Here is a 27,805-nt window from a genome sequence, read left to right as displayed (position 1 = left end):
AAGAAACACATGGGTTCAAGATTTCTAAATGGACTTTTTTTTTGAGACAGAGTCTCACTCTGTTGCCCAGGCTGGAGTGCAGTGGTGCAATCTCAGCTCACTTCAAGCTCCGCCTCCTGGGTTCACACCATTCTCCTGCCTCAGCCTCCTAAGTAGCTGGGACAACAGGTGCCCACCACCACACCCAGCTAATTTTTTTGTATTTTTAGTAGAGATGGGGTTTCACCGTGTTAGCCAGGATGGTCTCGATCTCCTGACCTGGTGCTCTGCCCATCTCAGCCTCCCAAAGTGCTGGGATTACAGACGTGAGCCACCGCGCCTGCCCCTAAATGGACATTTTTAAGAAATGTCAACAAAGGACAAACAGAGGAAATGGGAATTCTGTACCACACAGGAGCATAATTCAGGCTGAGATTTTAGCACCAACAATAATAACAGTAATTAATAATGGCAATTAATATTCACTGAATGTGCACTGTACCTGGTACTCTTCTAAATATTTTGTATGTACTAGCTTATCCTCTCAGGAACACTGTGAAGAACAGTATTCTCATTTTACATGTAAGGAAAGACAGAGGCCCATGGCCTCACACAGCTGGAAACTGGTGGGGTCAGGGCATAAGCCTGGAGCATGTGCTCTACAGCAACCTGCCCTGATGTCTCCTGAAAGCTGGTGGTAATGTGGCTTGGCTGGGCTCTAGCTTTTTAAAAATATCAAATGTATTTGCTATTCTACCCCACATATAGAGATATGATTAATCTTTATAAAAATCAGGCCAGTATTTCATCATCTAGGCAAAAACCTTTTAAAAATCAATTTTGTATACTAATCTCTCAAAAAGTACTAGACTCCAGCAAAAGGAAAACAAACAAACAAAAAAAAAAAAACAAGGCTTCCAACTTTTTTTATCCAGCTATCCCAAAGTAGAACTCTGCCTTACAGAGAAAAATCTCAGAACTCCTTAACCATATTCAACTCCAGAAAATAAGATATATAAGCTATTACAGGTTTCAGTGAACCTCAGAATAAACCTCCTAAGAGGTTTCTGCAAGCTAATTAAGTATACCAGGGTTTACAACCAATTTTGACTCCCATAATAACTATGATACATACTTTAATAGCAACTATATCCTCATTTATATTTTGAGTATAGTTTCAAAGGTGCCCTTCCCCTTCCCTCAACTTTTATAAGGCACAAGAACTTAAACAGAATGAAGACAATATGTGCCAAAGCCTACTGTGAATTGAGGAAGTAGAGTGCTGCAGGGATCCACTCATGAAAAATTCAAGCCCCATATCTAGTCTTTTATTTCAATAGAACCTAGATAAAAAGAGCATTTACATTATGGACTTTTGAAAGAGGGATTAAGAGGAGGAGGAGAGAAATACTAATTTCAATAAGATATTCAAAGGACTGATAAAATGAAAACTTCAGATGTAGAGGCAGGAAAACAGAAGACTGAAGCCTGGAAAGGATAATATTTTAAGAAAGTGAGAACAGTATAAAATTCTGACTAATGACTGAGAAAAATCCAGTGGCTGTGACAAGGTGAAGCAAGAAGCAGTGACAGCAGAGAAGATGAAAGCCTAGAGGACTACGTAGGAAACACATTCCAAGCTCAATAATAGTTATCATTTACAAAAGCAAGTAACATAAGAGGCTTTGTAGTCAGAGAGAGGATGTTATAAGTTGAAGCTTCTCAAGGTAGTTTTATGTAATGACTTGGTCCAGGATGTGGCTATGTTAGTGAGAGACTTAGGAGGAAATGGGAGAGTCAATTGAAACTGGAAGATGTCAAAAAACTGAAAGGACAGGATATCCAAAGGTCATGTTAGTGGATGCTCAAGTAGCAAAGGATAATGACAGAAAATGTGATTTTTTTAAAAAATAGTTTTATATCAGGCATTGCAACAATTTGAGGAATATTGAAAAATATATTAGAAGCTGCAATAGATGGCTATAAGGAGGAATAATCTTAACCATTATTAAGCACCACCACTATATCTTTTAAAATGACATGTATATTTTAGTTGCATCATTAAAAAACTGATTATGCTGAAGTGGATGACATCTGGGAAGACAATTACGTAAATCAACCTGCCATGGCTAAACAAACATCCATCATCTCAAGTATGAAGAAACAGATGATACACTCAAGAGAAATTATACTTGCCCTCTAGAAGCTTTTTAGATTTCAAAATAAAAAATTGTACACAGCAAAGCAAAATGTGAATATATATGAGAGAACAAAATGCTGATTGAATACAGCTTCGTTTCATCTAGATACCTAAAATGATTGAAAAGTCCAATTTGTTTGAAATTGCTTTTTCTATAGACTATGGCACATATTGAAACGATTAAGTTCTGAACTACTGTATTCAAAACACTCAAAACCCCATATAAGCGGGGGGACTACTATACTAGATGAGTTTCCTTGAATCAACCTCAAGTGTTCAAATGTCATCCAACTCAGTAGAATTTGTACTTTATAATGGCTCTCGTTGATGGTAGGATAGAAAATGTCCAATCTTTAAAAGAGACTATAAATTAACTAAATTTGACAATAGTAATCCATTAAAATTGAGTTCCACATCAGTAGGCATTTGACTGCATTTGGAAAGTTAATGCTGTGAATCTTCCCCTAAGTAACTTTAGATTACCATCTCTCTGTTTACCTTTCGATGGAAAAGAACTGCGTCTACAAGATGCAATAAACCCTTCCTTACCTATTTTGAGGAAACACTATTTGTACCACAAAAAAGGTAAGAATAAAACTTTATTTAAAATTTAGATATCGTCAAACGATACTTACCAATGCACACATCGATTTTCCCTTTAATAGCAGCTTCATGCAGAGGTGTATAGTTCCAGTTATCCCTGGCATTTGGATCAGCTCCTTGGCACAATAACAGACTCACAACCTCAGCATGGCCAAAAGAACAGGCATTATGAAGCGGGATGAGACCTCCATCATCACGAGCGTGGACATTAGCACCCATCTGTAATAAGTGTTCTACAACATCCTTCCTTCCAAAACCTAAAAAGAAACGAAAAAATGTCTTGTATATATATTTGATTTTGTAAAAAGAACCATTAGAATATCTGTAACAATATCAACAAGTATGAACAACTGAAGTACTGCACTCTATAGTAAATTGTGTAAAACAAAAGAAACATTAGCTTCATTCAAACTGACTCATTTCACAGAATTCAGAACTAAGGAAGCTATTCCTTTAGTCTTTGGGCTGTTCTTTCAAAAAAACATTTTCTAAACACTTAATATGTGCTGTGCAACAGTGCTAGAAACACAAAATAAATATGACAAGACTTGTCCAGGAACTCACTTTCCCCTCATGCTTCACAACAGAAAACTGTATATAGAAACTCTTCACTACATTCATAGAAACAAGGGTTATTTAAATACTGCTGATAAGCCGGGCGCAGTGGCTCACACCCTCACAGCACTGTGTGAGGCCGAGGTGGGTGGGTCACCTGAGGTCAGAAGTTCAAGACCAGCCTGGCCAACATGGTGATACCCCGTCTCTAATAAAACAACAAAAATTAGCCAGGCGTGGTGGCAGGCGCCTGTAATCCCACCTACTTGGGAGGCTGAGGCACGAGAATCGCTTGAACCTGGGAGGCAGAGATGGCACTGAGCCGAGACCACGCCACTGTATTCCAGCCTGGGCAATAGTGCGAGACTCCTCAATAAAATAAAATAAAATAAAAATAAATAAATAAATACTGCTGATAACCGAATCTAAGACAAATCACAACACACAGCACTGTATTAGGGAAATTGGGGATGAATGTATGGGTATGAGAAATACATGGTGAACGCTTGGTCAAAGGGAATTTTGAAAAGGAAGAACTAAAGATGATGCCAAAATATCTATTCTTGGGGCTAGTGGCCAAACTATATGAAATGGGTGGTGAACTGGAACAATTCAAGCTTGGATTTACTGAGTTTGAGGAAACAATATGGCAAATGAGTGGGAATACAAGCACTTGGGAATATAAAACCAGAATTTTATAAGTATCACAGTTTTCAGACAAAAATGGGGGTTTAGGGGGAGTCAGAAAGAGTCTCAAGCAGTCTAAGGATGAGGCAAACACTTAGAAAGGTAAGAAATACTAAGAAAGCACAACATCGTGGAAGTCAAGGAACAACAACATTATGCAAAGTCCAGTACCATGAGGATTTAATGAGATCAACGGAGAAGAAAACAATGGCCATTGGTAATATTAAACTAATTTTAGTATAGTGGTAAAATTACAAACTAAATTGCAATGGGTTATAAAAGGAAACTGCAAATATTCACATTTTTATATTCACAAGCTAGAATCTTAATTAATGATTCTTTCCCACTTTAAATTGTATTAGGTCTTATTAACTAGGTATCACTACCTCTACTATTATTGTGTAATACTGTTACAAAATGGCATCTTAAATAAAAATAAAAGACAGTAAAAGAGTCACATCTTCCTTTATTTTGGGCATATGTTAAACAAATAAAAACCATGTGGAAAAGAGTAAGGGGAAAAAAGAAATTTATCTCAAGATATGTCTTCCATGCTATCTATAGAAATTCATTCATTCCAGAAAAGCAGGCTCTAAGAAAAAGTCTCCAAAGTAAAGCACACATTTCCACAGATATGTATTACGAAGTCAGAATGAGGTTTCCGTAGAAAATATCCTTAAAAATTAAGCTGATAATTTTAGGTGAAAAGATCAATTTTGTATTAGTAACTATATTAGTAAAAGCATAGGGTACATGCTCAAGTAAACTGTCAGCATCTTACCAGGGTTCTTGTTTTTGTTTTTTAAATACCTGCAGAACTTTACGGATGTTAGGTTTTCTTTAATTCTCTAACTTCGACTTCCTTCCCCCTACCATCAATGCCCTACTCTTCCACTGGGCCATAAGTGCTGTCCTGACCCAGGAAGGTTGAATTATTCTCCTTCTCTACGGATCTGAATAAAGCCTGAGTGCAAACTTCCATTTCCCTAATCAGCACCAGCCCTTGAGAGCAGCCATGGGAGCTGACTCCTGCAAAGCCACAGGGGTGGAGCCGCCCAAGGCCTTGGGAGCCCACCCCTTGTGTTGGTGTGGCCTGGATGTGAGCCGTGGAGTCAAGGGAGATTATTTTGGAACTTTAAGATTGAACAACTGCCCTGCTGGGTTTCGAAGTCCATGGAGCCTGCAGGCCCTTTGTTTTGGTTGATTTCTCTCTTTTGGAATGTGAGTATTTAGCCAATGCCTGTACGCCCACTGTATCTTGTAACTAACTAACTGGCTTTGATTTTACAGGCAGAAGGGACTTGCTTTGCTTTGAACTCTGGACTTTTGAGTTAATGCTGGAATGAGTTGAGACTATTGGGGAATATTGGGAAGGCATGATTGTATTTTGAAATGTGAGAAGGATATGAGATTTGGGAGGAGCCAGGGACCAAAAAATTTGGTTTGGATTTGTGGCCCCACCCAAATCTCATGTCAAATTATGATCCCCAGTGTTAGAAGAGGGGCCTGGTGGTAGGTGACTGGATCATGGAGGCAGATTTCCCTCTTGCTGTTCTCGTAATAGTGAGTTCTCACAAGACCTGGTTGTTTAAAAGTGGGTAGCACCTCCTCCTGCTCTCCTCTTCCTCCTTCCCTGACCATATAAGACATGCCTGCTTCCCCTTCACCTCCCGCCACGACTGTGAATTTCCTGGGGCCTCCCCAGCCATGCTTCCTGTACAGCCTACAAAACTGTGAGTCAGTTAAACCTCTTTTCTTTATAAATTACCCAGGCTCAGGTAGCTCTTTATAGCAATGCAAGAACGAACTAACACAGCCATTATAAAAACATTTTTACCATTACTAAAAAAAAAGTCAAAATAAATTTCCTTGTACATTTGTCCTATTCATTTAAGATAAATGCCTCAAAGTAGTAGTACTAGATCAATAGGTATACATTTAAAATTTCACATGTTGCCAAATTGCCCTCTACCAATTTTCATTTTCAACCAAAATCCTCGTGACCATTCCGTGCACATTTAAAAGCTTTACAAACAAAGAGGTAAAAAAAAAAATGAATTGTTATTTACTTTTTTCAGTTCAGATATTTGCTTTTTTACTGTTGAAAACTAAATATATGAATACAGTTGAACTCTTACCCTCAATCCTAGTCCCCTCTTTGCTTCCCCAGAGGTACTATTACATAAATTCAATGTTTGTTATATCATGCAAATTATATACTTTTCAATGTGTGTTTTTTAAACATTTGTGTTTCTATATTTATATTTTATACATTTCATGTTATTATTTATATATTACATATTTCATATTCTATGTGATTACAATATATTTCATATATTCACATTATTTTTGTCAACATCACATGGTTCAATCTATATTAGTGGAAGGTTGATAACCATAATCCATTCTTCTGGCTGATATGGTTTGGCTCTGTGTCCCCACCCAAATCTCATGTTGAATTGGAATCCCCATGTGTTGAAGGAGGGGCCTGGTGGGAAGTAATTGGGTCACGGGGGTGGTTTCTCATAGTTTTGCACCATCACCCTAGTGCTGTCACATGAGTGAATTCTCATGACATCTGGAGGTTTAAAAGTAGGTGGCAACCGGGAGGTGGAGCTTGCAGTGAGCCGAGATCGCCCCACTGCACTCCAGCCTGGGCAACAGAGCGAGACTCCATCTCAAAAAAAAAAAAAAAAAAAAGAGGGGGGTGGTGGCACCTCCCCCTTTCTGCTGTCTCTCTCCTGCCCCACCATGATTGCCTCCCCTTTGCCTTCTGCCATGATTGTAAATATCCTGAGGCCTCCTACCACCCATGTTTCCTGTACAGCCTGCAGAACTATGAGTCAATTAAAACTCTTTTATTCATAAATTACCGTCTTAGGTAGTTCTTTATAGCAGTGTGAGAATGGACTAATACACTGGCCAACAGAAAGACTCAATTTTGCTCAGACTCAATTTTGCTCGGGAATTGGGCAGGAAATAATATACTAAGAGAAAGCCATCCCTTCCTCAGTCCAGAGGAGGAATCCTAATTAAGCCAAACAGGTAATTTCATTCTGCTCTGCCAGTGACTGGCAATGAGGCCAGATGGGAAAATCTAGAAGCTTCTGGAAATATGTTTCTCTCTTCTACACCTTCTACAGAAGGTGTGGGAGGAAGAGTGCCCTTTCTCCTCTCCCCCTTCCTCCCAACAGTTAGAAAATTCAACAGAATTATTTTTTTAAATGCTGGCATAGAACCCTTACTATGTTCACAGAACTGAAACCAACTCTTGAATTTCCTACCACTACACTTCTTATCAAGCAGGAAAATAAATGTCCTTAGGCTTTAAGTCAGTTGAAGTTTTAAAATACTCATAGTTAAATCCATGCAAATTGATATAAGCATCTGTTCCTACGTTTACTAAGCATTCACATTTCAACTCTTGTCAGTTCATTGTCTTGGCCATTTTCTTTTGGACTATTTGTCTTTTTCTTATGATTCTGCAGGCGTTCTTTACATATTCTGAACATTAATCTTTTCCTACATGGATTGTGCTTTATATATAAAATTTAAGGAAACTTTTCCTATTTCTGTACTGTTTCTACATTTTCTTCTAGATTATAATTCTTTCACATTTAGATATTTAATTAACTTGTAACTATGGTGTGAGTTGAAATTTTTATTTTTATTTTTCCTTATCTTTTCTTTTTGGTTGGTCAGTTTGTCTATTTGTTAGTATAACTTTAGAATAAGTCTAGATATCTAGTAGGGTAGAGTTGACCCACCTTGTTCCTCTTAAAAAATTATCGGCCGGGCGCGGTGGCTCACACCTGTAATCCCAGCACTTTGGGAGGCCGAAGCAGGCAGATCACGAGGTCAGGAAATCGAGACCATCCTGGCTAACATGGTGAAACCCGTCTCTACTAAATATACAAAAAATTAGCCAGGCGTGGTGGCGGGCGCCTGTAGTCCCAGCTACTCCGGAGGCTGAGGCAGGAGAACGGCGTGAAGCCAGGAGGCGGAGCTTGCAGTGAGCCGAGATCGCGCCACTATACTCCAGCCTGGGCAACACAGCGAGACTCCGTCTCAAAAGAAAATAAAAAGATAATGGAGAGATTCACTTGTCTCACACAATTTGTCAAGACAAAGGCAATCCAGGCACACATAGCAGTTTATCAACGGTATTAGGAGCTCCTTAGAATCTTTCCACTCTGACATTCTTAGCATCTCCACTTGCTTCTTACCTCACAGTCACAAGAGTGCTGTATTTCTAAGCCTCATATCTAGGTTCTCAGACAAGAAGGGAGAGTGAGTAAAGGGGGGCGCGGGGGAGCTTTCTCTCTTGACTTTTTTATAATTAAGGAAGAAATGGCATCTCCAGATACTTTCATACATAGTTCATTGGCCAAAAATGTGTCATCTGTCCAGCTACCAAAAAAAACAAAAAAGGCTAAAAAATCAAGTCTTTCATAGCCAGACACACTACTGCCTTGAACGAAATCTAAGATCTGTTAGTGAGGAATTCGAAGAAAATAAATTTGGGGTACATAACCAACAGTATTTGTCACAACTTTGTAAGTCAAGGGTAAGAAGATTGGATTTCATTGTAAGTATGTGGGAAACCATTTATTAGGGAAATTACTTGATTCTATTTCAATCTTAAAAGGATCATCTGTCAGCTATGTGAAAAACAGACAAGTGAAGAGCAAAATCAGAGGGACTAGTCAAGAAAATTCTGCAGCAGTCTGGGCAAGAACCGATAGTGGGTTGGAAAAAAACAGTGACAGTACAGCTGGGTCAAAGAAGAGAAAAATGGATAGGTTTTAAAGCAAAGATGACTGGCTCTCAGATTTCTAGCTTAAGCAACTCTATTCTTAGAGGCGCCAGTTGAGGAAGGGTCAGGCAAAGCAGGTAGCAACAAGAAGTGTACCCCGATGAACTGCTTTTCTGCAACAACTGTATCAAGTAATATAATGTATGAATTTCAGCACATTCTTTCCCCAAACAGTTCATGAGAAACAATAACATTATATTACATATTCAAAGCAATTTAAAAATATACTATGTGTTGTGCTGGCAGTGAAGAAACCCAAATTCCTAACACATAGCCTAACCCCAATATATTTAACAATTTTCCTTATTCTAATAGCAAAGAGTTGATTAAGGCCTTTCAAAAATATTTCAATATCAAATTTAAGGTCACTAGTATCTATTCTCCATTCACTTATGTTCAGCATTGTAATCCCGCCTAAAATTAAAGCTTCCATGGAACGATGGCCAATATTAAATCATATAACTGACAACTATGACTTCTGAAATTTAATAAAAGAGAAAAATCTGAGGTGTTTGGAGTATTTTAAAACTGATGTTTTTATCTATGGCAGCAAAATCACATCTTAAAGTCATTTTCCCCCTAATTAGACTGTCAGCAAAACTACAACCACTGTACATCACTTGAACTATTAATCTTTTAACCTACACTTATATACCAAATGAGAACATTCATATTACATCTCCCATGCTTTTTAAGCGTAAAAAGATCCCATTACACCCAACAGATAAAGTAACTGTAAACTAAGTTTGGGGTTGTCTAGGAAAATAACTCATGGAACTCTCTCATATATATCTATGTGTTAAATTTAATTTAGCCTCAAGTTGCCTCCTTACATATTTAAGGTTAGGCCTAAAGGTTTCTTCATACATACATCTAACTGGATATGTAAACTGAATGTAACCTACTCTTGTACCAATCACAAAGATTCAGCTAAAGGCAGCCAAATGTTCAAACTGTGTTCAAGTAAGGCAAACAATAAGCTGTAACCGACCAAGCTCTTTCTATACCTTAGTTTTGTCTTCTGTACATCACTTCCTTTTTCTAACCATAATTGTTATCTGACCATGTGGCAGCCCTGGAATTACTCTGAACCTATTCTGGCTCTGGAGGCTGCTTGATTCACCAATCATTCTTTGCTCAATTAAACTGTTAAATTTAATTTGACTAAGGTTTTTCTTTTAATATGTGACACAAAGGAAATCAGAGAAGCTGAGTTGGGAAAGATAAAAAGGCACTTGGTGACAAATGTGACTTGTTCATCATTATCTTTAGAAACATTAAGAAAAACTAGAATCTAAAATATGAGAATGGCCTGCTATATATATACATACATATAACATAAATATTACTTTCCCTACCTTAAGTATTATCAATCCACTTTCATCCAAAATAAAAAGCAAAACAAAAATTCTTAACAGTGAAAATACTGCTTTCAATGAAACAAAATTCAGCTATGACACATTTATGTAATACCTATGAGTTTAAAAAAAAGGTTTTTCCCGGCCAACAGACTTGCCATTCACTAGTTTAACACTAGCGGTTCCAGACACTTTTGAGTATCTCTAAAGGTCCAGTAAACACAGTAATTCACAATTTTGCTATTAAAAATCGAATGACACCTGTATCTTGGCTGATGTGCAGGAGGCAGCCTCAAAATTATAGAGGGGTATATAGCACAGCAGCCCCATCTCAACATGACTTTCTAATTCTACTCGCTTTCTCGTACAGGTCTATCTTCTAAAGTTCTTTAAAGTTTTCTGTTTTACTATATTTCATGGAGAAAACGTATCTGCTATAGTGATAGTCCCGAAACTAGGAATTAGGGAAAGACTAGTGACATGAAACAGAAGAGAATGAGAGAAAACATAAGACAGATAGAGGATGGGAAGAGAGGAAATATTGTAGAAATAATGACAATACTTTTAATAACTAAAGGAAGAAGTAAAAGTTCAGATTAATATATTCATGGAGTGCCAAACAGCATGGACACTTTGTAGCAAAGTCTAACAACAACAAAGGCCATAGTCTTTCAGAAAGAGAACATATCAGCTAAAAACAAAAAACAAAGAATCAGTTGACTGAAGTCAACCTTAACTATGAGAAAAGACACTCTGATACTTAATTTCATATATAGCTAACTTTACTTCCATGTAAAAGTCAAATTAATCTCAGATATGCAAAATCTCTAAGGTGAACACAGAAAGACCCTGGTTGAAAACACTCATGACAAAAAATGAATTCAGGAGTACGTGTGTGAGCATATGTCTATATATCATGAATTAACTCAGTACAAATCTATCCTCTCTCAAGACTTAACACTGACTAATAATCACCCTAACAAATAATTACAATATAGGGTTACAAAGAAAACTTAACCAAGTCTGGGATAGAGATCTTCCCTAATAAAGTGATATTTTGAGCTAAGATCTAAGGAATAAGCAATTTACCAGACAAAAGGATAGGGATAAATGTTCCAAAGAGAGTAAGGCACAGTAAATCAAGACGTGAGAAACTCTTTATATTCAAGTACCTAAAAAAGTTCAGAACAGTTCAAACAGAGAGAAAGAAATAGAGACTAAAAGTGGCAACAACATGGAATCCCCGGGCGCAGTGGCTCACGTCTGTGATCCCAGCACTTTGGGAGGCTGAGGCCCAGCACTTTCGGATCGTGAGGTCAGGAGATCGAGAACATCCCAGCTAACACGGTGAAACCCAGTCTCTACTACAAATATAAAAAAATAGCCAGGCGTGGTGGTGGGCACCTGTAGTCCCAGCTACTTGGGAGGCTGAGGCAGGAGAATGGTGTGAACCCGGGAGGCGGAGCTTGCAGTGAGCCAAGATTGCACCACTGCACTCCAGCCTGGGCGACAGAGTGAGACTCCATCTCAAAAAAAGAAAAAAACATGGAATCAACTAACTTTCTGCCACAGAAATCATGAAGATAAGCAGATCATCCCTCAAAACACAGTATATCCAAACTACAATTCCTTTATTTTATGTATGTCAGTGTGAAGACTAAGACGATTACCAAAGCGACAGAATTCAAATTTCTGCTATGTGAACTTAGATACAGGTTAAGAAAACTGCTAAATATAGATAGGTACCTATATATACATCAATCTTGGCAGCCAAAAAGGAAAAAAGGCTACAAGGATTCTCAAAATTCTGCTGATAGTTTTTGGTCTAGCTTCCTTAAATTCAACACAGAATTTCTTGTAGAAATTACTCTTAAGGCCACAGTAGGGAGGAAAAGGTTAAACATAGTACAATGAATGAATCACAGTAACTGGACATCAAATGAAAATGCAGCAAAATGCCCTTGAATATAATTTTTAAAAAAGAAAATCTACCTCCATTTTTAAGGTTGATTTTTATTTATTTTTTTATTTAAGAGACAGGTCTTACTCTATTGCCCAGGCTGGAGTGCAGTGGCATGATCAGAGCTCACTGCAACCCTGACTTCCAGTGCTCAAGTGATTCTCCCACCTCAGCCTCTCTAGTAGCTGGGGCTACAGACATGCCACCACACTGTGTATACAGTAGACACATGACAGCAATGACTTAGCCTGAGCATACCCTGAGAATGACCCTGTATGGCAGATGCACCTCAATGTGTGGTCACAGTTCCGAGCTAGGGAATACAAGAGTGGCCAACCAGGAGATCCATTCATTATCTACAAGGGACATCTGAGTCCCAAGCCCATCATGAAGAATGGAACATGGGCCATATAGAGGATTGAGGCCCTTTGTTTTGGGTTAAAGGTTGCCAGGTGGAGGTTGCTGGGGGAGGCTGTCAAGTGAAAATGCTGTACTAACCGCATGCTTTTTGCAAGCAGTTGCTTATTCTACCCATCCTAATGCCACTGGGCCATGTGGTAATTCTGTCCACCACTCCAGCAAGGGACTGGTGGTTCTGCCCAGCCCACTGCCACTGGAATCTCTTCCCTGTATTTCAACACCCAGGACATTATGTTTCATTCATTGGCTCAGGGATCTTTTCTGGCCTCTTGAACCTGCTGCTATCCCCATTACAGTCAATACAGGTACAGCACAACATCCGGCTAGCTTATTAAATTTTTTTGTAGAGACAGGGATCTCGCTTTATTGCCCAGGCTGGTCTCAAACTCCTGGGCTCAAGCAATCCTCCCACCTTGGACTCCCAAAGTGCTGGGATTACAAGTGAACCATCACACCTGGCCTATATTTATTATTCAATAAATGGTTCAAAAAAAACCTGGCATCTGCTTAGAAAAGAACAATTTTTAAAATATTTACCTCTTAATATATAGCAAAATAAATTTAAAATAGATTAAGGTGTAAAATGTCAAAATGAAACCGTAACAAAATTAAGTGGACAGTTGCATGATCTCAGGATAGGAGAAGCAATAGACGAAAACAAACAAAAAAAAATTAAGGCAATAGATTTGAAAAGTTTATAGATTAAAAAAACACTTTTTAAGGCAATAGATTTCAAAAGCTTACAGATAAAATTTTAAAACAAGCCAGGAAAATATTCACAATGACTTTAACAAAGCACAGATAACAAAGACACCAAAAGGCAAAAGAAAAAAAGAATACGAAGAGATATAATGCCAAACAGTGAATGCCAATTGTCTTTTAAAAGTAAAACAGTGACCTAAGAAATGCAAATTAACTAAGTATTGGTTTTATCAAACAACTAAGAAGTTTTCAATGTTGACGTTTACAGACGTGTACAAAAACGTTCATAGCAGCACTATTCACAATAGAACACACATAAAAACCACCCAAATACTCAACAGTAGAATGGGTAAGTGGTGGTATATTCCCACAATAGAATTATATAAACAATGAAAATGAACAAACTACAACTACATAAGATAGATGAATCTCCCACTAAATAGTACTGACTATATAGTATCATTTATCACAAGTTCAAAACAGACAAAATCTATGAGTGTTAGAGGGGTAATGACTCAAAAGACATAGGACAGGAGCTTATGGATTGCAGATAATGTTCTGATTCTTGAGCAGGGCACTAGTTACCTAGGTGTATTCACTTTGTAAAAATTCACCTCCCGGTACACTTATGATCTGTGTGTGCTATGGAGCTATGTCCACACTAAGAAACTATGGTAATAGCTGATGTTGTCCAGGGTGTGATGACAGGAATTATTAGAATCTTTTAGGAAACCAAATGGTATTTGTTCCCAATGATAAAATCTGAGCTTTCAAGGAAATACTAGAATTCTGTAACACTTGCAACTGTTGCTATAAGCTTAACAGTTTCCCAATTCTAAAATACTTTTCTGATGAGATTAGTGGCAATATTAACAATTATGCTTATTATTTTTATTACAAAGTAAACTGTGTCAACATTTGGAATATCTGCACAGCTTCAAGAACCAATATTTTCTAAATGATCAAAACAAGTACAGGTATACCCATTTCTGGATTCTAACAATGGATTCTAACATAGCAGAAGTATAAAAAATTCACTGATTTGGCTTCAGATTCTACATTGCAACTAACCCTTAGGAAACTATTACTTATCAAATGTGGGTGCAGAATCAAAGAGAAAAACGGCAAAATTATCTGACAATGCTATTAAAATATTTCTTCCTTTTCCAACAACATTTTCTGTTTGAAGAAGGATTTTCTTCATATACTTTAACCCAAACAATATACCAGAATTGGCAGGTAGAAGCAGATGAGAATTAGCTATCTCTTATTAAGCCAGACATTAAAGTGACTTGCAAAGTGTAAAATAATGCCGCTTCTCATTATTTGCTTTAGAAAATAGCTTCTTTTCATTAAGAATGTTGTTTACACATATTTACATATAATGGAGTTTATCATTTTATTTTTAAAATTTCTAATATTATATTCATTTTAAATTTTTAATATGGTAAGTCTCCATAGACAGAACCCACATAAACAAAAATTATTTCAATTATTTTTAAGAGTGTGAAAAAGCAGTGAGACCAAAAAGTTTGAGAAACACTGCATTTTTACTATAAGCTTTCTTAAGGGCAGGAAATATTCCATTCTCATAATCTTGCTCATATTTCTCGAGCTGTTACTGAACTACTCAAAACCCTTACAGCTCAAGCCAGATCCCTGAGAAACAAACCAAGGGGGAAAAACACACCATGGAATTGCCCCAGTGACTGTTAATTAAACAAGTTGCATGCAGCTTGATTGAATTTCCATAAACACTTCATTAATGCTGAGTTTCATACTGACAGAGAAGGTCTACAAGTCACTCTCAAAAAATGTGAATCAACAGATAAGATGAAAAGAGTATCCTCAACATAATTGCAGAGATTCAGTCTATTAAATATACTATTTTCCATATTTCGTGTTAGTAATATTAAGAAACGCTCCAGGACAATAGAGAGACTAAAATGTCCACTACGATACCCCCCTTTTTTTTCACTTAAATGTGGTAAAATACACATAATATAAAATTTGCCATCATAACCATTTTTAAATGTAGAGTTCAGTGGCATTACATACTTTCAAACTGCTGTGGCTCCAATATGTTTCACTTACTGTTCAAAAAATTTTTAACTTCTTCTTCCATGAGTCAAAACATACAACAAAATTTATCTACGAGATTTTCTAACAACTCTAAATAGTCTTTTAAAGAAAGTCGTTGCTGGACGGGTGCGGTGGCTCAGGCCTGTAATCCCACCACTTTGGGAGGCCGAGGCGGGCAGATCACAAGATCAGGAGAACGAGACCATCCTGGCTAACATGGTGAAACCCCGTCTCTACTAAAAATACAAAAAAAAATTAGCCGGGCGTGGTGGCGGGCGCCTGTAGTCCCAGCTACTTGGGAGGCTAAGGCAGGAGAATGGCGTGAACCCGGGAGGCAGAGCTTGCAGTGAGCCAAGATCGCGCCACTGCACTCCAGCCTGGGCGACAGAGCAAGACTCTGTCACAAAAAAATAAATAAATAAATAAGAAAGCAGTTGCTAAAATATCCTTCCTTCTTCCATTTAGTTATGAGGTTCTTCAAAGATTACTTCCAATCACACTTTTTATGTTTATAAAAACAATCAATTGAACAAAAGACCAGATAGTCCCAACATTCTAGTAACTGCAAATGTTCCAATACCATGCTTACAAAAAAGTTTTACTTTAAATGCCTAAGAGAAGGACTGGAGGGAATATGTCAAAATCACTAGTAGCTCCCTTGGGGTGGGAAGATGATGCACTACTTTTTACTGTACTTTCCAAAATTTGTAAAGTTACGTTTATTACCAGAAAACCAACTTGAGAAGGCAATAAGAATCGTCAGATTACAAAATGACACAAAATACAGATTTTATTTCTCATTGCTACCAACTTTCCATTTGAGTAGCACAGACCAAATGATTTTAGGACAACCAGATTGGGTTTAAATCTGGCACCATTACTTAAAAGCTAGCTATGTGACCTTGGACTCTGATGACAAAAGACTGGGCTAATATACGAGGATTATTATTTATGTACTTAAGAATGTCAGAAGATCAGAAATCAGAAGTGTTAACTCAAAAAGTTTACTTGTTCAAATACTTACAGAGCACTAAAACAAGCAATTCATTGAATTAAATAATGAAATTATCTTATTATATACCCCATATTTATCTGCTTTCATAAATTAACATAGGATAACAGTTATATTTTTCTGTTGTTAAGTCTGTGTATTTTGGGGCTGGGGAGAAGGAGGAGGCAGACAACTTTTGATAGCTTGCTCAAAGTTTCAAAAATTTATCCAAAAAGTTTTCTTTTTCCAAATAAGAATATTTTCCTGCAAAGAAGAAAAACATAAGTTGGCACCTCAAGACATTAGAAAAAAATAGCTAAGATGTATTAACTAAGTGTAATTCTATGTCATTTCTTTTGAAAATACCAAATTTCCACAGTCAACATGAGAATAACCCAAGCATTTGGAAGAGGAGACCTGCACATCTTATTAACAGGACTGATGAGAATGTCAAAATGGTTTCTACGGTTGATGAGTATTATCAGAATGAGGGCATCAGAACTTTTCAATGTCTACTTACTATGTATATAATATATATGTCAACATATAATTTGACATATATAATAAGTTATATACATGCAGACACAAAAAAGTGTGTATACACACACTAACAAGGCATCAGGGAGTTTAGTTTATTTTTATTTTTATTTATTTTTATTTTTTTTGAGACGGAGTCTTGCTCTGTCACCCAGGCTGGAGTGCAGTGGCGTGATCTCGGCTCACTGCAAGCTCTGCCTCCGGGGTTCACGCCATTCTCCTGCCTCAGCCTCCCGAGTAGCTGGGACAACAGGCGCCCGCCACCACGCCGGGCTAATTTTGTGTGTGTGTATTTTTAGTAGAGACGGGGTTTCACTGTGCTAGCCAGGATGGCCTCGATCTCCTGACCTTGTGATCCGCCCTCCTTGGCCTCCCAAAGTGCTGGGATTACAGGCGTGAGCCACCACGCCTGGCTGGTTTAGTTTATTTTTGAACTAATGACACAGAGACTATAGCTTTAAGGTTTTTTGAGTCAATCAGTAAATTTAAAACAAATTCTGTTCAGTTTGGACTTGTAGTTCATGGAAATCATCTGCTAACTACCAAATGCTTCTTCACTTTAAAAGAAAATCTACCACAGAAGAAAAAAATACAAGTCCAAACATCTGCCACCTACCAGCAGTTTAGTTCATTATACTGAAAAGGCAAAAGGGATAGAGAAAAAATTTTACATCACGTTATTTTCCCTTTTACAAAACCAAAATAAATAAATAAATAAATAACTTGTCTAAATTGAATGGGGAGCTGACACACTCCAAAAAACAGCTTAAAAAAAGTTTAGGCTCACGCTGCTTTAATTCTATAAACAGATACCTGAACAAACTGGCAAAACAAGATTCAAGAAAAGAACTCAGTAACTCGCTCTGGTGGAAGCAAACTTAGACATCTGATGAAGCCTTAAAAGAAAAACAACGGGCACACAAAAACAAAACACCTAAAACTTTCTTCAGTTACTCGAAATCAAAGTGATTATTATTTTTTTTTTTAATGAGCCCCGGGGTTATCCTGAGCTTCTAGGCTTTAGTAGAAATCCCTAGGAAACCCACCCTACTCATTTTTTCTTGAAGATATAATGCTTTTTATTCACCAAGAAACTGAAAGTCCATTTCTGAATGTTTCTTTCTCGTGTATGTTTCATTGGTTTTATTAAGCCCGGTAAGGGGAGGCTGCACCTAGCCCTCAGACTCCAACCCATCTTATCTTAACTAATCCTACTCAGTTCTTACTATAAGTATCTATTAATGATGCATGATATTAGGTGCCTCAAGAGCAGGGCTACACCAAAACTTAGCTATCAGAAGAATAAACATAAGCCAAAGTAGCTTCAAGGACAATGACATGGGGAAAAATAAAAATGTAAGAAGCAACTGCCCCTTCAATTTTATCTACTGCAATATTTTATAGTAAGCTACCCAAAGATTCTTTGTCTATGACACAAAAGGAGGCCGTTAAAAATATTAAAGACTAAACTACTATAGTGTTTTCTCCCTCATGTCATCACACAGCTCATGTTTATTCCTTTCCAAAACCAAACCTAACATTACAATAAAATTTATTTTCTCAGAATTATTCACATTCCTTGATTACTTTTCTTCTGGATTCTAAGCTTGAGATTTTTTTTTAAACATATTTATGCTCACAACTCGACCTTTGATGATATGCCTCCTATCCTCCCAATGTATTTCTCTGGCCTGTTAACTGTCAAAGAATCACTTCACGTCAGGAAAGAACACCTGGCCTGTGACCTATTCAATTCATTGATGGGGTAGGGAATGCTTTACAGGTGACTGGACTACACTTACCAAAAAGACTAAATAGATTATCAGGAAGAGACTTTATGTATAAAATGCCCTTAGCACAATGTCTCCGGTTAAGGTTCCTGAGAAAATGTCTCATAGGTTATATAAACGGAGGTATAAAATGATGATGTTTCAAAATTTAAATGCTACTACTGTAAAAGATGATCCTGCAGACCTTACTGAGAGACTTGATCTATTCTAGGCCAGAGCTGCAGGTCCAGCACAAGAAAAAGGGACAAGGGGGATTACCTTAACTATCTCAGACCTTTATTTTTATCCTTGAAATTATTTGGTAATTAATTTCTGTAAAAATGAGCAACGAAAGAAACTGAGGTCAAACACATACAAAATTCTTACAAAAAGAATTTGGAGAATAACATCCCCGCAGACAATTAATACCTAACAGAAAAAAATGCCCACAAAGCAAACAAAATTATAATCAATTATTTTAACACTAGCTAAAAGAGAATACGAGAATGATACAAGATATGAACGTATAGCATATGCCTGAGTTAGAAATAAAAGGAGAGAGTTCACAAAATAATTCAAAATAAAAGAAAAAATAATTTCAAGAAGAAAAGACTACACAAGAAAAAACACAAAATGGAAAAAAATGCCACATATAATGCCTTATAACAGAGGTCAGCAAACTACAAGCCAAACACCAAATCTGGCCCATCACGTATTCTCATAAATAAAATTTTACTGGAACACAATCACACTCATTCATTTACATATAGTCTATGGATACTTTCACAGTATAAAAGCAAAACTGAGTAGCTATGAGAGGGACCATATGGCTAGAAAGCCTAAAATATTTACTATCTGGCCATTTACAGAAAGTTTCCAACTCCTGCCTTAAGAAAAATAGAAGATGAAAGGAGAAAAAAAGTTAATAAAAAAAGAAGATATATATTTTTTAATAGGATTCAAAAGAAAGTGACAGTTATCAGGGGTTGGGGGGCAGATAGACATAGTTTAATGGGTACAAAAGCTTATTTAAGATGACAAAAAATGTTCTGGAAATGGACAATGGTGATGGCTGCATAACACGGCGAATGATCTTAATGTCACGAAACTGTACTCTTAAAATGGTTAAAATGGTAAATTTTACATATATCGTATTAAAGAAATGGAGCAAGTGACAAATTTAGAAGAGGCAAAGTTTCAATATACATAAAAAGAAAAGAACGAATAATAAAAAGTATAATTTGAGAAACTTTTCTGAAATAAAAGATCTGAAACTATGTAAAGAAAAGCCATACCACATACCTGACAAAATCTATCTAGAGAAACGAACACCAAGACATACTGTAATAGAATATCTGGTCTTTAATAGAAGAGAAAAAAAAAATCCTTTGCCCACCTAGAAAGAAAGAAAAAAAGGCTAAGGGAAGGAAATTCCCATTCTCATCAGACCTTCAACATTAACAGCTCTTAGCAGGTCCTTGAGAAATAAAAGTTTAGGTATGGAAGAAATGACGGCCAGATGCAACATAGAAGAGGTAAGTAAAAACCCTATAGTTCTGAGTCTGAATTGGAAGTATCAATATTAGTTAATGAGGTAGATTAAAAGACACAGATTGTCAGAATGTCTTAAAAAGCAACACTCACATATATACTGTCTATAATAGACACACTTTAAATATAAAGGCAGATTGATTGAAAGTAAATGAATAGAAAAATGCCACACACAGCATAAGAATACTGAAGTGGATATACTCACATCTGATAAAATGTAGCTAAAATCATAAAGATTTTCATAGGATATGTATGAGAACTTCTATGACTTGGGGCCAGATAAAAGTTCTTATCCAGGTGATAAGTCAGAGAAAGCAATAACCATAAAATAAATTTACAAATTAAATTTAAAACTTCTATTCAAATGACTCTCATTAAGAAAATTAATCAGTAATTCATAGCCTGGGAGAAAATATTAGCACATTTATCCCACAAAGCAGTAGTATGAAGAATATATAAAGTACTCTTAAACTTAATAATAAAAGATAACCCAATAAAACTGAATAAAACTGAAGTGTGCCCAGTAGAAAAAAAAAAGGACAAAACTTCATAAAAGATATATAAGGCCAGGTCACGCCTGTAATCCCAGCACTTTGGGAGACTGAGGTGGATGGAACACCTGAGGTCAGGAGTTCGTGACCAGCCTGGTCAACATGGTGAAACCCCGTCTCTACTAAAAATACAAAAATTAGTTGGGCGTGGTGGTGGGCGCCTGTAATCCCAGCTACTCAGGAGGCTGAGGCAGGAGAATCGCTTGAACCGAGGAGGCAGAGGTAGCAGTGAGCCAAGATCGCACCATTATACGCCAGCCTGGGCAACAAGAGCAAAATCAAACAGCAACCATCAAAAATCGTTGATGGGAATGTAAAATGGTACATATACTTTGGGGAAAGGTGTTGGCAGTTTCTTATAAAAGCGGACATTTACCTACCCTAAGACCCAGAGATTCTAATACTAGGTATTTGCCCAAGAGAAAGAAAATCCGTGTCCACAAAAAGGATTTTATAAGAATGTTCATTGCAGCTTTATTCATAATAGCCAAAACAGGAATCAGCTTAAGGGTCTATCAATTGAAGGGATACACAAACTGCAGCATATTCATATAATGAAATCTACTCGGCAGTAAAAAGAAACTACTGATACACGTTACAAAATCAAAAACATGCTGAGCAAAATAAGTCTTACAGAAAGACTAAATATTGCATGACTGCATTTATATGAAATTCTAAAACAGGCAACTCTTATTCTGTAGTGGAAAAAACATCAGCATGGTGGTTGCCTGAGGGAAAAGGGGTAGTGACAAGATTGAGATAAGGGGTATGAGGGAACTTTCTGAAGTTTCTATAAGGAAAGTCATAATTTGAGTTACACATGTATCTGCATTTGTCAAAACTCAGTGAATGTACACATAAGATTTGCACAGATTTCACACTAAAAGATAAATCTTTACACAAATACTGAACTTAGATAATGATATGCATACTAGCATATTTGGAGAAGCTGCACAGATGCCTACCATTTACACTGACATGCTTTAATAAAAAGATGATTGATGGATAAAAGAACATATATGTAGGAATACACATGTAATAGAAATTGTACAGTATTATAATTTATGTAAGCATTTCTCTATTGTTGAACAGTTGGCTTGTTACAAATTTTTTGCTATTAGCAATAAATTTACATATCATCTTATAAATGGCTAATTTGTTCTTTAAACCATTTGCTTCCAAAGAGTAGTATCATTGAGGTAAAAGAAAGAGACACTTTGCACATCTTTCTAACTAAAAGTTCTCTGTAAACTTTTTTTTTTTAAAAGAGGTACCTTCAGAAAAGTGTTAAGGTTTTAAGAAAACACTAAGTAAAAGGTAATCCAGTTTATAATCAACAATTTTAAGTCTGGGAAGATATTTATGAAACTAGGTCCCTTTCTTCTATTACCAAATTAGACTCTTCATACATCCTCAGACAGGGCATTTGCTTACAAGTAATATCAAGGATCTTGCCAGGCAACGAAAAGTGTAAGATAATTCCCACTCCAAGACTGCAGCATTCTGACTCATTTTATTACCCACTGATAGGCAACAATTTAGAGTACATGGTGACTTCTATTATTAACAGGAACGACATTTGTACAAAGGCGAGAAATGAAAAAAAAAAAAAAAAAAAAAAAAAGACAAGTATGGCCATGCTGAAAAATCCAGAGAAGAGTCAGGAATGAGTTGAAAAATCTCTGTACTGTTAAATATGCATTGTAGTAGATACCATTAAAAAATAAAACCCAACAAAGAAAACTGGTTTTTATTTTAAAACACCTCACATTCCCTATCATAATCCAAGTCGTATATGTTAACTAACAGGAAGCCCATTTCAAGATTTCTTCAATTTCATGTAAATACTATAAAATCTCAGAATTTAATGTTTTACTAAGGCCTTAAAATAAAAAAGACCTCATTTAAACTTTTCTATAAAAAGAGACGTCTTCAGAATAGATGGGTCCTTTAACAAAAATATGTCACTACTAGAAACCAACCTAAGGAGCTATCACTCTAAATTGGTACTATTTATAAAACTCTTTTGACTGCTATACTTTAAACAATAGAAAACCAGGGTCAAGGACCACATCTGTAGAAGAAAAAGTCTCATATAAATTCTAGTCAACAATAAAAGAATGGCTCATCTTTACAAAGCCATCTTATGAAGGCATCAAAAATAGTATTTTGAGAACCTGCATCAACAATGGAAACAAGATTTTGTCTTAACTGCAGATAGGATGATTCCATTATTAACGCAGTCTCTAAAGCATATTCTAAACAAATTATCACAATCCAAGACAGGATACAAAGGATTCCTAATTTTACTGCTGGAAAGAATATGATTATTCTTAAAGTAATATAAATAAAGTGATAAGGATTTAAATATGGTTTCATACCACATCTGAGATCTTTAAAAATGATTTCCAAATACCACATGTTCTCACGTAAGTAAATGGGAGCTAAACCTTGAGTACACATGGACACAGACAAGGGAAGAATACACACTGGGGCTTACTTAAGGGTGGACGGTAGGGGTGGGGGGAGGCTGAAAATCAAAAAACTACCTATCTGCTACTATGCTCATTGCCTAGGTGACGAAATAATCTGTACGCTAAAGCCCCCAAGACTCGCAATTTACCCATGTAACAAACCTGCACATGTAATCCCTGAACCTAAAAGTTGGAAAGAAAAAAAAATTGTTTCATTTCATTCTATAGAACTGTAAACTCATTTTTAAATAGAAATAAAAGCATTAGTTAACATCGTCCCTTCCAACCTCTGCTTGGCTAGCTTGGGCTCACCCTTTTAATTCCTGCTTTAAAAAAATCTACCTACAAAGACTTCCTTAACTGCTCTAAAACAAGGATAAGAGCTCCTATTACATATTGGGACAGACAGTATAACATACGTTTCCTATCACTCTAGATTAGACACTAGATACTTTATAGGTTTTTGTTGTTGTTGTTGTTTATGATTCCCCACTAGACTGTAAGCTCCATAAGGGTTAAGGGCTGCTTGCCATTACACAATTGTGTCAGTATTTAACACCCGATCATCTAAGTACACTAAAATATTTCTGAACAAATAAACTGTAGTTTTTAAATTTTTTCATCCAAGGGATTGTACCAATTTCTCATCTTTAAAACAGCTATTCCATGACAATTCAATTACTATCATAATAACCAGTCAACTGATAATTTTTTTCATTTCTCAGCCTATACATGATAAAGAAGATTAAAGTTTAATAAAACTTTAATGTTATGAATTCAATCACGGAAGTGTGGCAAACTGACTACAGGATATTATGTTTTCATATCGAGAATTTTATTACTGTGTTTTCCACAACTGAGCTAAAAACTTTCTTAAAAAGCCAATTCAAGGTTAGGTTCTCATAACTACAACAGAATTACGGTACTGTTTGATTGTTTATCTTCTAGCTTATCTGGATATACATAAAACTTTGAAACAGAATAACAAGTAACTATTGTGGCAAATAGAAGACACGTGATTTGAGAAACAAGCACTATTTTGTGTGACTTATCCTAAATACATTAATACACATAAATATAACTATCATTTATTGGTGATTACGCATAAAGTGGGATGGTGAGAAATGACATGATTTGTGAAGCAATTTGTTAAAATAGTCAAACTTGGAATAAACTATGCAAAAGTAGACACCTCTGTTGATTTATAAAATCAGACTTAGGCCTTTCATTTAGCCTAAGGAAAAAGAAATGCTATTTCATCTAAAACAAGCAAGACCCTTGAGCAAACAAATAGACAAAAGTCTGTTTCTGATTCAATTCACTGCATTCCTAATACGTAGTATCTGTGTATGAAGAATGAATCCAGTGACCTAATAATGATTTCCTTTAAGTGTTTCTCATACCACTGGTCATGACCCATTAATGGATCACAAGCAGCATTTGCTAAAAATGAAACAGAATAAAATATAAAATATCAGAGGACAACACATGTATTAAGGGAAAGTATTGTTTTCAGAAACTTTTGATTCAGTTGCGTATGTCACAATGTAAAATGTATTTCTAAGTATGGGCTACAATAAAAAACATGTGAAAGCTACTCTCTTGCATATAAGCCCCTCCCCATTACTACTTCTCCCAAAAATCGGGAACTCTACACTTCAATTACTCAGAAAAATGAAAAGTGACCTTAATCCAGGGTTCTGACAGTTTAAGTTTGATTTCACAAGCTCTAAAATCAAACTGCCTGAATTCAAACTCAATTTCTACTATTTCCTGACTGAATTTGGACTTATTTAAGCGATCGATATATGCTTCACTTTTGTCATCTGTAAAATGGTTAATCATATCTCCCAAGTGTGGTAAAAATAAACACTACAGTGGGTCAACACAGGTTTTACTATTAACAGAACAAACTGAAGAAGTGATATATATATATATATATATATATATCAGAAATATAGGAGAAACTTAACAGAAGTTATCTCTGGTGTGTTATCTTTGATGTTTGTGTGTGATGCCTTTCATTTTGTATTTTTCTGTCCTATTTGAATTGTATAACGTACAATATATGTATTTCCAATATAATGTTTCTAATGTATAAAACATTATGACCTACATTTTTAAAACATCAACAATAGGTATCCAGGTAGTGAGATTATGGTCCTTTGTTTTTATTTTACAGTTCTCTTTATTTTATAAACATATTATTAGGTGTCTTTGAGAGAAAATCATCAACTACTTGCAAAAAAAAAAAGACAAGTGTGGGGTCCAGAGCTTAAGAAATTCACACTTTTTGAGGGAGAACTTTGTGCCAGATACTTCTCACCAAATGCTCGCACAACATCATTTTATGATTTTTGCCCGTGAGAAAACTGAGGCAACTGACACAAGGTAAATGGTCTGCTAGACAACAAATAATAGTGGCCACAACATCAAAGCCTATATTTCTTCCATCATCATATAATGCATCCAAATATTCTTCTCCAGTTGTTTCACGTTGGCATATTTTGGTCTCCCCGTCTAGACTGCAAACTCCTTTAGAAGAAGGGAAACTTTCAAAAACTTCATTTATGTCTTTCATTGGGTTACTAAGGCTACAATAGATCCTCAAACATGTGTTGGGTTGTATTAAACCTCTTTTGGTCTGGACTGTCCTCAAGGGACATACCTTTGTAAAAACAAAATAAACTAGCACACAAACGACAAAACTACTCTAAAGCTGTCCAAATCTAACTGTATTCCTGCACACCAAAAACTAAAGTGTAAATATATCCATATGCAGAGACTACCAACTACAGTGAGTTTTGTAATGAGTACTGTGCAACCACTGAAGAATTCCTTGGATTCACTTATCCCCCCCAACCACGCCCCCATCACCCAGGCACCACCAAAAGAAAGGAACCTCCAGTCTTCTGGTGAGGTGATGAAGAACCATAACCACGCCCCCACTTTGTCCCATCACAATAACCTGTTTTCTTGTCCTAACCGGACCCTGCACCCAAACCCATGACCCTTAATAAACAATTCAAAAGTCTCTGACCTGCAGCGAAGTGCAGGGGAGAAGACTTCCGGCCGGCCATGTCCTTTGCATTTACGTTTGCCGCGTCCACCAGCCTCTTTACCCGGGACACGTCCCCATTGCGACAGGCCTCCAGCAGTTCCCGTAGGGCCCCGCTCACTGCTGGGACCCCCGTCCCAGGTCCTGCTGCCCCAGGCCCCGGTGGTGCTGTGCTGCTAACTCCGGCCGCCTCGGGGCTCTCCGCCAAGCTCGATCCAGGGGAGGATGGAGAGGAAGATGAGGAAGAAGTCGGGGAAGAAGAGGACGACGGTGAATTGTTACTGCCACTGCCGGCTGGGTTGGGAGCGACCCCAACGGCAGATGAAGTAGAAACCGCTGGGACCACGGGAGCGGCGGCGACGGTACAGATTGTGCTGGTGGTACTGCAACAGCTGGTACCGTCAACCGGGTCCGGGGATCGGGGCCTGTCGGGCGGATCCCGACTGCCATCCCCCTCCGGCAGCGCTAGGCCGTGCCGCGGGGAGGCGAAGGGGGCCAGGCCGCTGGCCGTGGGAGAGGCTGGGGTGGTCCCCGAGGCCAGGCCAGGACTGAGTGGGGGAGGAGGTGGCGGCGGCGGCGCTGAAGCCCCTGGGGCGGGCTGGAGCTGTTGTTGATGATGGTGGTGATGATGCTGAGAGCGACGCGACGCCGCCATCTTCGGACTCCCCTAGCACTGTCACTGCGGCAACGGCCCCCACCGCCCGCCCTCACTTCCGACTGTCGGACCAATCAGCATCCAGCGCACAGGAAATGATGCTAGGCGGGGTAGCAGGGGCCAAAGAGAAGGAGGGAAGTATTGGGCGCTCAGAGAACAGCCAAGGGAACGGGGCGGGGCTTTGTCACTGAGAGGCGGGCTTTGTGACGTGGTGGCGGGACGGCTGGAGAGATTTGAATGCTGGAACCAGCTTCTGCCTAGATGGGAAACATTTCCTGCATTTCTCACTTTCAGTCGGCTTTCTTTGCCCTGCTCCGCTCTGTTTCCCTTAGTCTCCCTTTGCTTGCTCCAGAGCCAGCTGTTGAGATGCAGCTCAGAGCAAGCAGGGAATGTGTCCATTATCATCTATTAAGCGTCCTTGTCTGAAAAATGGAACTTATAGTACCAACCTCACAGAATTATTAGCGGGATTAAAAGAGCTAACAGACAAAGCGCTCTGCCGGTAAAACACAAGTATAATTAGCCCGTTGGTAATTTTTTAAATTATAGTATTTCTTTTCCAGGTGTCCCCTTGAGCTCTTGTCCCTTCCCTATAATTTTTCTGACCCTATGTGCTTTAATTCCTCGTTTTTAAATGCTGGTTCAGATTGCTAGGATTGGCATTCCAGCTCTGCCATTTGTTGTTTATATATGTACTAGCTATTTCATCACTCTATGCCTGTTTTTCTCTGTAAAATTGAAATAACAATAGTGCAATAAGTGTGAATTATTAAAATTATGATTTTTTTTCCTATTCTGCTCTCTCTGAAATTTTATTTTTCACCCTAAGTGTAACTAATTATGAATATATTCCTTTC

The 27,805-nt window shown here is 37.4% G+C and overlaps 1 protein-coding gene across 1 annotated transcript in view; it reads right to left on the bottom strand.

The window, feature by feature from the left end:
* Window positions 1-27,241, bottom strand: part of TNKS (tankyrase) — a 219,638-nt gene extending 192,397 nt beyond the window's left edge. The window contains exons 1-2 of the mRNA XM_003805333.7: window positions 26,276-27,241; window positions 2,815-3,039 (exon numbers count right to left, since the gene is read on the bottom strand). Of these exons, the coding sequence (XP_003805381.1) occupies window positions 2,815-3,039; window positions 26,276-26,948 (898 nt within the window). The 5' untranslated portion in view covers window positions 26,949-27,241. The remainder of the gene's footprint in view (window positions 1-2,814; window positions 3,040-26,275) is intronic.
* Window positions 27,242-27,805: the final 564 nt, after the last annotated feature.

The sequence above is a fragment of the Pan paniscus genome, chromosome 7, assembly GCF_029289425.2.
Source record: "Pan paniscus chromosome 7, NHGRI_mPanPan1-v2.0_pri, whole genome shotgun sequence".
Taxonomy (NCBI): domain Eukaryota; kingdom Metazoa; phylum Chordata; class Mammalia; order Primates; family Hominidae; genus Pan; species Pan paniscus.
Note: the sequence above shows the minus strand (reverse complement) of the source record. Positions and strands in the feature narration are given on the sequence as shown.